General features: G+C 39.5%; 2 protein-coding genes across 2 annotated transcripts; one reads left to right on the forward strand and one right to left on the reverse strand.

Moving 5' to 3' along the window:
* Positions 1-854: 854 nt before the first annotated feature.
* Positions 855-6,132, reverse strand: nol7 (nucleolar protein 7). Its single transcript, XM_033982717.2, has 8 exons — positions 5,932-6,132; positions 5,357-5,417; positions 4,606-4,661; positions 4,058-4,083; positions 3,924-3,966; positions 3,385-3,500; positions 2,958-3,035; positions 855-1,801 (listed from the first exon to the last, which is right to left on the reverse strand). Exons 1-8 carry the CDS (start codon positions 6,069-6,071, stop codon positions 1,734-1,736), a joined length of 588 nt encoding a protein of 195 aa, XP_033838608.1. The 5' UTR covers positions 6,072-6,132; the 3' UTR covers positions 855-1,733.
* Positions 6,133-6,437: 305 nt separating this feature from the next.
* Positions 6,438-10,482, forward strand: epdr1 (ependymin related 1). Its single transcript, XM_033982571.2, has 3 exons — positions 6,438-6,796; positions 8,640-8,848; positions 9,780-10,482. The coding sequence occupies exons 1-3, from the start codon at positions 6,576-6,578 to the stop codon at positions 9,971-9,973; spliced, it is 624 nt and encodes a 207-aa protein (XP_033838462.1). The 5' UTR covers positions 6,438-6,575; the 3' UTR covers positions 9,974-10,482.
* Positions 10,483-11,524: the final 1,042 nt, after the last annotated feature.

Consider the following 11,524-nt stretch of genomic DNA (forward strand, 5'->3'; position numbering starts at 1 on the left):
GCTGTTAACTGCCTCTGTACATCAGCCTTTCATGAGCGCCTTTGTCCCTGTATATGAAATATGTGAGGGGATGTCTTCAATGGCAGTCTAATAGAAAATCAGTTTACAAATGTTGGAATTGAAATTCACTAGCGATAATTCTGACAAACCTACTAAACCTAAAATCAAAACTAGACACTCATTTGAACAGGTATACTGAATAAAATCACAAAATCTGACTTTTTCTGAATAGCTGTACAATCTTGATAGTTTTAAATAACAATGAACTTCGATTCTGATACAGATCAAGTGTTATTCTAAAAATCTGTAAGATATAGGTCAAGTTTATGAAAAGTGCCCAGATACAAGGTAATTATGCACAAAACTACAGTAATATCATTAGAATTGTTATCAGTAAAAGCTGATTTATTCTTAACAAAAACTTGTTATAATTTGGTGTTTTGGTTAAGACCATTATCCAATCAGAAAGCGGAATGAGCCTCTCATACAGGTTGCCAGTTTCAGTGCTGAAATCCAGCAGTGAACTCTGATCTGAATGTTCACAGCCTAAACCCTCGGAATTCTGGAGGTTCTGAGCTTTCACATGAGGCCAGTTCATACAGAGAATGAGACAAACTTGTCTCGATCTGCAGGTTAAGGGTCTGGACACACAGGTTCAGTTGTGATTGTAGTTTTAAAACTAAGAGGGCATAACATGCAGTTCTTTGAAAGAGAATTTCTATATTATCATTAATCCTTTCCATTAGTATTAAAATTAAATTGGTTTTGCATCTTCGTAGTAAAAATAACTTTGATATTGCAGTATTTCAGAAAATCATTTTAACAGAATTCAAATCATATACAACGTTAAATTAGTATTTTGAAATAACATTTTAAATCAAGTACAACATAAGTTTAATTTAATTCAGAAACATTGGCACTTGTACAATTACTTTCTTGTGTTAGCGGATATCTCTGCCATATTTTTTCTGTAGCCCAACTGCACTGGGCTCATATACTTGTTTAAATAGGCTGTAGAAACTTGCTCCCATAAAAAATAATAAATCCCCAAGATATCCAAATATAACAAAATAATCTGTCACATTTACAGGTGTTTCGTGCATTAGAACTTAAAATAAACACATCAGATGATCTTCCTATACAGAGATTTGGTATTAGCACAGCAAATAATGACTGCAATAGGAATGAACCATGAAAAACGGCAAAAGACATTTGACGGTATGCTAATATAAGCACGCAATTGTAATGAACCTGACAGTAGAAATCCTCCATAAACATAGAAAAACATGATAAACTACACAGAAACTTGGCAAACCTGATGTGATGTGCAGTAGTTTCATTAGTGGGAGCAGCTGAATGTGTTGTGATAGTGCTCTGAAGGGGGAGTGACTTAACGGGGAGAGCAAAGGCAAAAAGTCAAAACTTATAATACATGTTAATACATTGTTTTGGGCAAATATTGCATTTTCAAAACAAAGGTAACAGGGTGATCTAAATATGTTATGTGTTAGCAGTTAATACCTTACAAAGGTAAAATACCCTTTGATGTATGAAGCATAAATGAAGCATAATACAACTCCAGGTCAGTTTTTGATCTGGGAACAATCTTATAACATTTCTCAAAAGTCAGTGTTGCATAATGTGTCCTTAAACTATCTCAGTTCATTGAGGAGCTCAGGACAGAGCTTTTGCCATCTCTTATGTCGATCTCGAGGCTTAGCGAGAGTGAACCTTCACAAGATCTTCTGCTTGTGGAGCCAGCGCTGCTTGAGTTTCTCTGCTTTGGCCTTTTCTTTAGACGCTACAAACACAAGATCAGCATATTGAAAACACTTCATGACATTGAAATAAAGCAGGATAATCTCAGTTGTTTTAAATGGAGAGGATCATTAACAAGCCTGAGTTGCAACAACCATAGACTCTTTATATAAATGGACATAGCTAACCGGCTAGCCGCCATGTTCCAAACAAGAAGTGATCCTGGGCGCACTTCCAGCGCCATGGACCCTGGCGCCTTTTCATTTACATCAGAAAAATGGCTATTTTATTTTACTATAGTAAATAGTTATAATTTATGACCTCCTTACATAAAAATAGCAAAAATCTCCTCACTATTGCAAAGAACATACATATTCTTCTGGCTTTCATATGGAACAATAAGTCAATATAGTAACAGGCCTAAGAGCAGATGTGTGTGCAACCTGTATTTATATGCGATTTTGATATTTTAGTATACATTTTGACTATAATTTTAGTCTAACAAAACTAAAAAGTACATAGCAAAAGAAAAATATAAAATCTGTCAAATGGACAAAAACTTGTAAGAGTGAAGATGTTTGGCTGCTCATTCAAGCCGCTTTTTCAGTTCTGGTCAGATTACTGCTGGAAACTGTCTTATATCTGTCTGAAGGGAGGAGCGAACTACACTGAAACTAACACACTGACTGTTTAGTTTCTGTTTGTTGGCTAGGTCTATTGTGCTACCCTAAGTGTGCAGTGTGCCTGAGTCATACTTATTCAAGCCCCTAATGAATGATTTCACACCTATTAGCACCCTGGCTAGCTCTATTTTTTTTCTGTTTTACTTTAAGTCTGAGGATGAAGTTATAGATATGAGGGCCTCAGATATCATCTATCTCCTTCCTGTTTGAGGAAGAATTGTCTTTCCTAACATTTCCAAACTGTCAGTGGAAGTTAGTTTAAGGTACACTATTCAACTAGTGGAGATGTTGCCACCCGTTTGCCTGGTATTGATTATACAGCACAGAATGTAATGCAATACTCAAGAACATATTAGGTAGAGCAATAACACTGTCATATAGACAAGCAGGTGGCTGACACTTCCACCAAACGTTACAGGGCCCTTTAAATGTATTTAGCCTGTAACTGTGGTTTAAACTCACTTTTATGACCTGATGTAGTAGATTTTTCCCCTTGTTCCCTTAAATGCCACTTACCCCAGTTCTTCTTGACGAACTGTGCAGCAGCCTGTTTGTTGGGACCCTTTTTGTTCTGTATTGACAGCAGCTCGTTGTCTGAACACAACCACAGAGATACACTTTTATTAAATATACGACACAGGTGAAGGGACTGTTTTTTCAACATTAAGCTGCTAAACACATTCAACAATCTTATCCTTTTTCAGAACATTCTGGTGTCTACAGTGTAATCTGCTCACTTGGTAGAGCATTTGTCCAGGGTTTGGCTGTTTGATTCCCAAAGCTCAGGTACCTTGCCTTTGGTAGTAGATCATTTCCTTCCATTCCAAGGAAAGTGTCCATCCTTGACATTTGTGTACTATTACACAAAAGCTCAAGGAAGGACACTTTGTGTGTGAAAGGGTGAATAGTTTATAAATATTTTTTGTGATCATCAAAGTCTCACTTGTGGTGCGCCGGCTCTCGGGTCCATAGAACCGTGAGTGGAGGAAGTTCTGAGCAGCCTGCTGCTGGTAGGACATCTGCTGCTTAGCTGTAGTCACGGTGACAGTCTCCATCAGGCTGAGGGGTATGCACACATTTAACAGATCATCATCATCATCATCACAGAATACAGCCCAAGCATAGGGAGAAATACCAGTGCAAAGGTGCACTGTCACTGTGTAACTTGTCTTTTCAAAGGTACCTGCTGCTCATCAGGTTGTCTCCATGGAGATGTTACTGCTTTAGTGGAATGTTCCACAATGTGGCATTTAACTTATCTCCATGAAGACATGCAATTTACAGGTGAGGCCTGCAGAGATCAAAATATTTCTGAGCACCTGAAGTAAAATAAATATTATATAGACATTTAATGCCACTCTGTCAAACATTCCAAGCAATGCAAAAACATCTTTATGGAGACAAGCAGTTACACAGCGTAGCTTTAACGTAAGGTGACTTTGGTATTGGCTTCTGATAATTACAACACATGTCAGTGCTTACCTTCTTGAAGAGGATAACTTTTCTTCCTCTTGTTTTTCTGGACCTGAAAGTGATAATACACAACAGTTACTGTTGCAATAACAGCTTTAGAACAGTTTAAGCTTTTATACCTGGACATAAACATAACTATGTACCTTCATCCTGACCTTGTTCCTGTTGCCTGGAGACACATAAAAACTGTTACTTCACATGTTACATGACTGTAGGACTGTTTAATCATTTTGAGTTCCCCAGTTATAGTTTATTTTGTGATATTAGACTGTGGTGTGGTAGCCAGTATTCCAGTATAGCATGTTTAAAATGCCGTTTCATTATGAAGGAAAATCCTGATTATTTGAGTCATAATTGAAATGACAATTTCAAACTGTTATTATTAGCTTTACAAAAGTTTTGGGATTTGAAATGTATTACATCACTCTAGATTGCCAAGAATTTTGAAGGAACGAACAAGCACCAAGGGCTGCAACTAAGGATTATTTTAGTAGTCAGTAGATTAGTCAGTCAAATGATTATTTCTATAGTACATTAAGGCCCAAAAGCTGAACCTCATTATTTCACAGTGACAACGTCCATTATTCTAGTTTAGCTAATGGCCCCATAAACCTGAAGATTGGTAAGGGACTTCTTCAGTGGACACATATTTTTTTAAACTCCGATCACTGGCTAGGGCACTAGAACTTACTGTGGAGTGACAGAGTCCACTTTGTCCAGCACATCTGTGGGGAGCAGTCTTCTTTTCTGTAACACAGCCATTACTAGCGTTGGAGTGAGCCCAGAGTTTAAATGGTTAAAGGTGTACTATCTAACTTTTCTGATGAGAGGTCTGCCACATGCTTTTGTAGTCGAAGTCATTTACCTGTCCAGCCAGAACCACATGCTGCCTCAATTTCAATTGGACATGACTGACATGCAGATTAAAACCAATAGGAGATGCATGGTCATTTCATGTAAAAACAAACAAACATTGCAAAAAAAAAAAAAACAACAACTAAAACTAAAACATAGCAAAAGACTGAGAAACAGGGCAGATTTGTCTGTAACGGAGATGTCTGTCAAATTAGCGGCTGTGGTTGGATCGTCTCAAGTTAAGATGGAGGTTTGTCACGCTCTATGGTCCAATTCCAGACCATTCTGGTTTTGAACAGAATGTAAAAGGGACTGGCTGCTCAGCTAAGGAAGAGATTATTGCTTAGCCTTGAATTTGCAGCATGGCATTATACTTATCTCACTTGCATTTGTCCGAGTATAGGTTTTACTGGGTGAAAACCAAATTGGAAAAAAACATTCTTACTTTGAGTGGTGTTGCCTCTTACTGTGAGTGGTTTTATAGGTAAGATCTGACCTGTACGGTTACTTGCTTGTCTCCATGCAGATAGTAAAGTTTAATGCCATACTGTGGTGTCCCTTTAATGTGTGATGCAGAGTAGTGTCACCTTCTGCTCCTGGAACAGCTCCTGTCTTTTCCGCCGCTTCTCCTTCAGCTGCTCTTTCTCTCTGGAACATCAACAGGGCAGTTATGGGCAGCTAATACCACAAATGGCGAATTAGTTGATTACATTAACTAAAAATATATACGCCAAACACTTCACCCACCTTACCTAGTATGGAAGTGGTGTGTGCGTGAACGGTTAGTGGTGGTTGGAGGGGCCTATGGTGCAGACTGGCACCTTCACTTCGGTCAGTCTGCCCCAGGGCAGCTATGGCTACAACATTACCACCCCTGAGTGTGAAGTGAATGAAGATTAACGACAATGGAGGCTATGAGAGTGTTATAGTTAAAATATGAGTTACAATATAACAAAATAAACTAAAGTTATGAGGACTGGAGAAAACGCACGAATGTAAAATGTAAAACTAGTGGCATTTGGCTATAGATAATGTCAAGCTCTGAATAGTTATTCTATCAACCCCTGACCACGGGCCAGTGTACTTAAGCTGAGCATCGCACACTGCTCCACCGCTGAGCCCTGATGCTGCCATGCTGCGTGAGCTCAGACCCGTGTCTCACCTTTTGGCCGTCTCCAGGGCGCTCTTCACGCGGCGCAGAGCCTCATTTCTCGCCGATTCAAAATTCATTTCTTCCGGCGCTTCATCGTCTGACTGCTCCAGGGACAAGTTCAATTCTGCGCTGTTTTTATCGCCTGCCATGTTCAGCAGCCTGATCCTGATGAGCACAACGCACGTTTCCAATGCGCGTCTCCGGTCACACATTATCATACGTCATCACTCTGCGACACTTGTTTACAGCTTTGGAACAGAACAGCGCCACCACGTTGCAAAGTTATGCATTCATTTTCATCTATGAATAATGTTAATATTTGTCAGAATAGGTCTTAATTGTTTTTGACCTAATTACAAACAAAAAACGCAGGGTATTATCAGCCTTTAAATCTGCACAAATAATAATTTGTACAGATTAAATAATTCCGATGTCTCTTAAGGGATAGGCTTAAATGAGCACAGTAAAAATAAAAAATAAATAAATAAAACTTGCTCCAACACGACTTGAATGGTGAGCTCTGTTACCGTGGATACCGTGGGCTTTAGGCATGAAGGCATCACCGGAAGTCTCTCGCTCCCGTTATTTCCACACAGCAGGTGCTTTTCTAACGGGACCGCACACGACCGCACATTGCTGACCGTGTTAGCGCCATGCCACCCGTGCTCCTCCTGGTCCTCTCCGTGGTACTGACCTCGCAGTACCGGGCCTCTGCCGCAGCCTTGCCCTGCCTTGCCCCCACACAGTGGGAGGGCCGCTGGGTGCAGTACGACCACAGCACCGGGAGGAACAGCCGTGTCGCGGTCTCCTACGACGCCCCGAACCAGCGGCTCCGGGTCCTGCAGCAGCACAAGAAGCACACGCCCTGTCAGAGGTACGTGCGCCGTGCGCCTCATCCAAACGGTCAGTCATGGATACATACAGAGATTCTTAGTGAGACGCGCCAAGGAAGTCAAAGTAAGAAATAAAAATAAAGCCATTGTTTATTGTAGGCCAAGCTGACTGTGTTCAGTCTACTCCCGCGAGAACAACATGACCTCTTATAAAGTCAACATCTGAACACAGATCATTTTACGCACACGTCATTCTCCAAATTCTTTGTGTAACTTTCTAGTCTAGTCTCTTTTGGAGGATTCTGGCTACACAGAATCCTCCAGAATAGACTACATTATATTTACAAAAAAGTCACAAACCACAAAAGTAGAACAAACAGAGAGGGCCAAAGAAAAAGCAGAAACAGTGGGAAAATGCACATATTCCCATTAAAATAAATGGGACAACAATAGTCTGTTTTTGGAATAAAGACAAGCTGCCAAAAATAATCTTTCTTTATTATAAAATACAAAACTGCAGAATTGGCAAAGTTTTAAAAATAATAGAGCTCTTGGTGACACGTAATAACAACACTGTAGACTTGCCCATTCAAACTCAATTTTGCAAAAATAAATGACTAATTCAAAAGTTATAAAATGGTAATACAATGGGTACAAGACGCAGGAGGCTGAATTACCAGTCTGCACCACCAGAGGAAGGTGTAAAGTCCTATTAGAGACAAGGCACTGTGTTTAGGTCACCATGGGTCTGACCAGAAGTGTTGTGTCTTACAACATGCTTTAAATAAAATGGACCATCACCTGTTGAGAATTAACAAGCAGCCATGTGTTAATTGGTATCAGTCTATCATTTTCTTAAACAGATCTAACTATTTAGTATAAGGTAAATCAAGTCAATTTTAAGACAGGAAAGGCTATCATTAATCATTAATGTCATCATTGGAAATAAAAACTTTAAGATACTCACCCAGGTTCAAAGCTCTACTCCATTTTCTTTGCCATGCTTTACCTGGAATTCTTATTGACAGGATTACCTCGTGACCTTCTAACCACTTCAGGATCCTGATCCTGATTTGCAGAAAAACATAGATTGTTATGTTGCTGTGAATAGCACTAATCTTGTGCAGACTGTTTTCAGTCATCTGCAGTCAGGGCCCTTCTGTATGAAAATGCTTTGGTTAAATTACTATTCACAATAACATACTTAATTTTGTGGGTTCCAAATTTCTTAGTGATTAGTTGTTAATGTGATTCATTCATTGGTCACATCTGTTGGAAAAGAGACACATTCCATGTGTCAAATGTGAAAACGTAGAACTTGCACAATAAGACACACTTGACTTGGCGGACTGGGCAACTTAAGTAAGAATTTTATCACAGCCGGCTTCATAAGGCCTTCATGTTATTTTAGAAAAGCCACACCATTTTAGAGAATTCCCAGGGAAAAAATGTGTTTGTTCCTCTGAATTATTAGTGGACAGTTTTCAATTTACTGCCGTATTGAGTCACCAGTAGAAATCTCAACGCTCAATCCCTGCATTTGTTTTATGTCCATCTCCTGAAAACAGTGCATATTTTACAGAAAGACTAAAGTATGAACTGACAAAAAAGAATCACATTTCAGAACATGTTTTTACAGATCTAAACTACAAGTTTAGCAGTTGCAGAATAAGACAGGAGATTTAGTTTTTGTGGAGGAAATAATGACACTTTAAATTGGATGCTGATTAATCTTGCAGCCCTATTCTAAACGACTTTATTAAAAATGAAGTCATCACACAGACATACCCCACTTTATTCTCAAGTGTAGTTTTGATTTGGATTGGAGAAGGCAGTATTAATGTATTATTAATGTTCACATTTGTTGTTCCGATGTTTGCGCAGGTACTTCGAGTTCATCTACCTGTACCAAAGCGCTGTGATGTTCCAGATCGACCAGAAAACCAAAGAGTGCGCTAAACTCCCCCTCAGCCAGTCCTGGGACCCCTTCGACATCCCGGACAACTCCACGTTCGAGGACCAGTACACGGTGGGGGGTCCCGGGGACAGTGTGGAGGTCCAGGAATGGTCTGACCGCAAGCCTGCCCGTCAGCGTGAGTCCTGGCTCCTACACTGCCCTGTGTGTCGACTGCTCCTTTCACATTCACAGCTCCCAATGCAATGTATTTTTCAGCTGAAACCAATATCCAGTATTTGTTATGACTAATAACCAATATTTGCCCATGTTAATATCAATGTTTCAAAACTTAAAATCAGTGAAGTTCACTAAAAAAATCATTACATGATATATTTATCTGGGATATATTACAACTGGCCCCTTTAGGTTTGTTCTTTCACACATGATGGCTGCTTATGCCCTCCTCACTAGTCTGTTTAAACACACAATGTAGAGTTTCATCAAATATTTTTACTTTGCCTATGTTCCACAGTGTGGCATTACACTGGTCTATCTCCATGGAGATAAGCAGGTGGAACCACAAGGCCAAGTTATTGGTCAGATCTGTGGAGAGGCAACCTGCTCACAATAATAACACATGTGTTTCACACATACATAATAAATGCTAAAACATACATCTAAAGCCATACTGAACCATTCTAGGCAAAGCAATATGATCACTATGGAAACCAGCATACACATGTGGTAAATAGATGCATGTGATCCACTGAGGACAAACTGGGACTGTCACATTGGGAGACAGAGGCAGTTTCAAAAATATACCGACATTACAAACATCTCAAATCAGCTGATATAATATTTATTATATTTCCCATTCCTAATTTATAACTGTGCAGTTTAAATGGACAATATTCAAAGGAAATGTATGTAGCCTGCACTGTTACAGTTGAAAAGGTTTTACAATCACAACTGAACCTGGGCTGACAGAGCTTTCACCCACATACAGGACACATACAATGTTTTTGTAACTAAGAATAAATCAGCATTACGATTTTTACAGAGTTAGATCATGTTTATGGAATTTAAAATCTTGAATAACATCTGGTGTGATCTCTCTTGTGCTTCAGATGAGACGTGGGTGGGTGTGTACACTGTGAAGGACTGCTACCCTGTACAGGAGACCTACACCAGGAACGCCAGCGTCACCACCTCCACACGCTTCTTTGACCTGCGCCTCGGCATCAGTGACCCCAATGTGTTCATGCCCCCTCCAACCTGTGAATCTGCCCAGCCCCGTCCCCTCAACCCCGCCCACTGCTGAGCGCCCGCACTGCTGTGGTATAAAACATCATTTTGTCCCAAGACGGCTGTGCCTGTGTGACAGACGAGTGAATGAAAAGTGCACACAAATGTAAATCGAGTCCTAAGCTGCAGATGAACACGTGTGACTATGGGAAATGTTCTCTGGTCAGACACACGACCCATCAACAGTTTGGACACAGTTTTTCATTTATGTTTCTTCTTTATTTTTACATAGTTGATTCTCAGTGAAGCCATTAAAACTATGAATGTCACATTTGGACGATAGTAAACAAAAAATACACTCAAAATAACTCCAAACTTGTGTAACATAAATCATGGTGTTTTGGTGTTAACTAAACACATTTTCAAAGTTCATCCCATCGCTGTTGTCAATGCACTCTAATCTAATTTAATTTAAAAGTTAACTTTTTTTGCAAACCTTTGCCTCATTCCTCTGTGAATTTTCAACTAAAAACTTGATATTTTGTTTTGGTTATTTGACTAATAAAATAAAAGTACATAAATTCTTTGTTTGTTTGTTGTTTTGGTTTTTTATATATATATTTTACTGGAGATGCTTTAGCTGCATCTCCAGTTTCAGCCCCTCCCTCTCTCTCTGCTCTCTGTCACAGCTGCTCTCCTCTCAAAGCTCCAAAAGAATAAACATATATAAATGTGTGTGTTTGTTCATTTTGGTCACAATCAAACCTTTGACTTTCTGTATCTGTGTGAAGTTGGACTTCTCAGCCTCTGTGTCCTGTTCTCTCTCAGACCTCTGTCAGTCAGGCACTTCACCGGTGTGGAGTCAAAGTAGGAATCAGTAACATTTAAACACAGAGGTGGGCCAGAGAGTAGCCAAACGTTATTTCAAAATAATATTACTCATGTTGAAGTACAAAGTAGAAGTCCAAGAGTAAAAGTATTTGGGGAAAGTAATTCTCAAGTAAGAGTAACTGTCGGGATGTAACATCTGATTTATAATTTGAAGTTAATCTTTACACAAGACAAATTTCCCCAGTGTGTAAAGCAAATCTTACCATAATCTAATCTGAAAAACAAACATTAAATAATGCACAAAATCAGCTATTTTCTAAGGATATACACAGGGCCGGCCCAAGCTTTCAGAGGACCCTAAGCTGGATGTGTCTGGGCCCCCGGCAGTGGATGTATTCTGATCAGCTACTGATGATTCACATTTGACACATTATGACTCTGCTCTCATCACCTTGACACTGTATTTGTGTTTATATGACCAACATCAGATTGAAAACATCCTGAATATCACAACTACCACAATCACAAGAACAGAACCCAAACATGTAAGTAGTGCTTCAGCAAAGACTTTTATTCAAGTAAGAGTAAAGGTCTGGTGTCAGAACACTATTACCAAAAAAAATAAAGTTGCCTACTGGAGAAACTGAGTACTCTCCACCTCTGATGGATCTGAACCTCACTATCTTCAAAGGAGTGGTTAGTGTCTTTGAGATGGAGATAAACAGCAGACTGGGGTCCTGAGGAGCTCTCACGCTGGTGTTGGTACATCTTTTTATCTTCTCCATAAGAGGATGTA

Source organism: Periophthalmus magnuspinnatus, chromosome 17, assembly GCF_009829125.3.
Source record: "Periophthalmus magnuspinnatus isolate fPerMag1 chromosome 17, fPerMag1.2.pri, whole genome shotgun sequence".
NCBI classification, from domain to species: Eukaryota; Metazoa; Chordata; class Actinopteri; order Gobiiformes; family Gobiidae; genus Periophthalmus; species Periophthalmus magnuspinnatus.

Bases quoted from the DNA above. Each gene is read 5' to 3' on its own strand.
- nol7 (XM_033982717.2), bottom strand. From the start codon at position 6,071: ATGGCAGGCGATAAAAACAGCGCAGAATTGAACTTGTCCCTGGAGCAG. The intron at 5,418-5,931 runs GTGAGACACGGG...TTGATGTTCCAG, and splicing joins GCCCTGGAGACGGCCAAAAG to AGAGAAAGAGCAGCTGAAGG. The intron at 4,662-5,356 runs GTGACACTACTC...GCTGTGTTACAG, and splicing joins AGCTGTTCCAGGAGCAGAAG to AAAAGAAGACTGCTCCCCAC.
- epdr1 (XM_033982571.2), top strand. From the start codon at position 6,576: ATGCCACCCGTGCTCCTCCTGGTCCTCTCCGTGGTACTGACCTCGCAG. The intron at 6,797-8,639 runs GTACGTGCGCCG...ATGTTTGCGCAG, and splicing joins AAGCACACGCCCTGTCAGAG to GTACTTCGAGTTCATCTACC. The intron at 8,849-9,779 runs GTGAGTCCTGGC...CTTGTGCTTCAG, and splicing joins CCGCAAGCCTGCCCGTCAGC to ATGAGACGTGGGTGGGTGTG.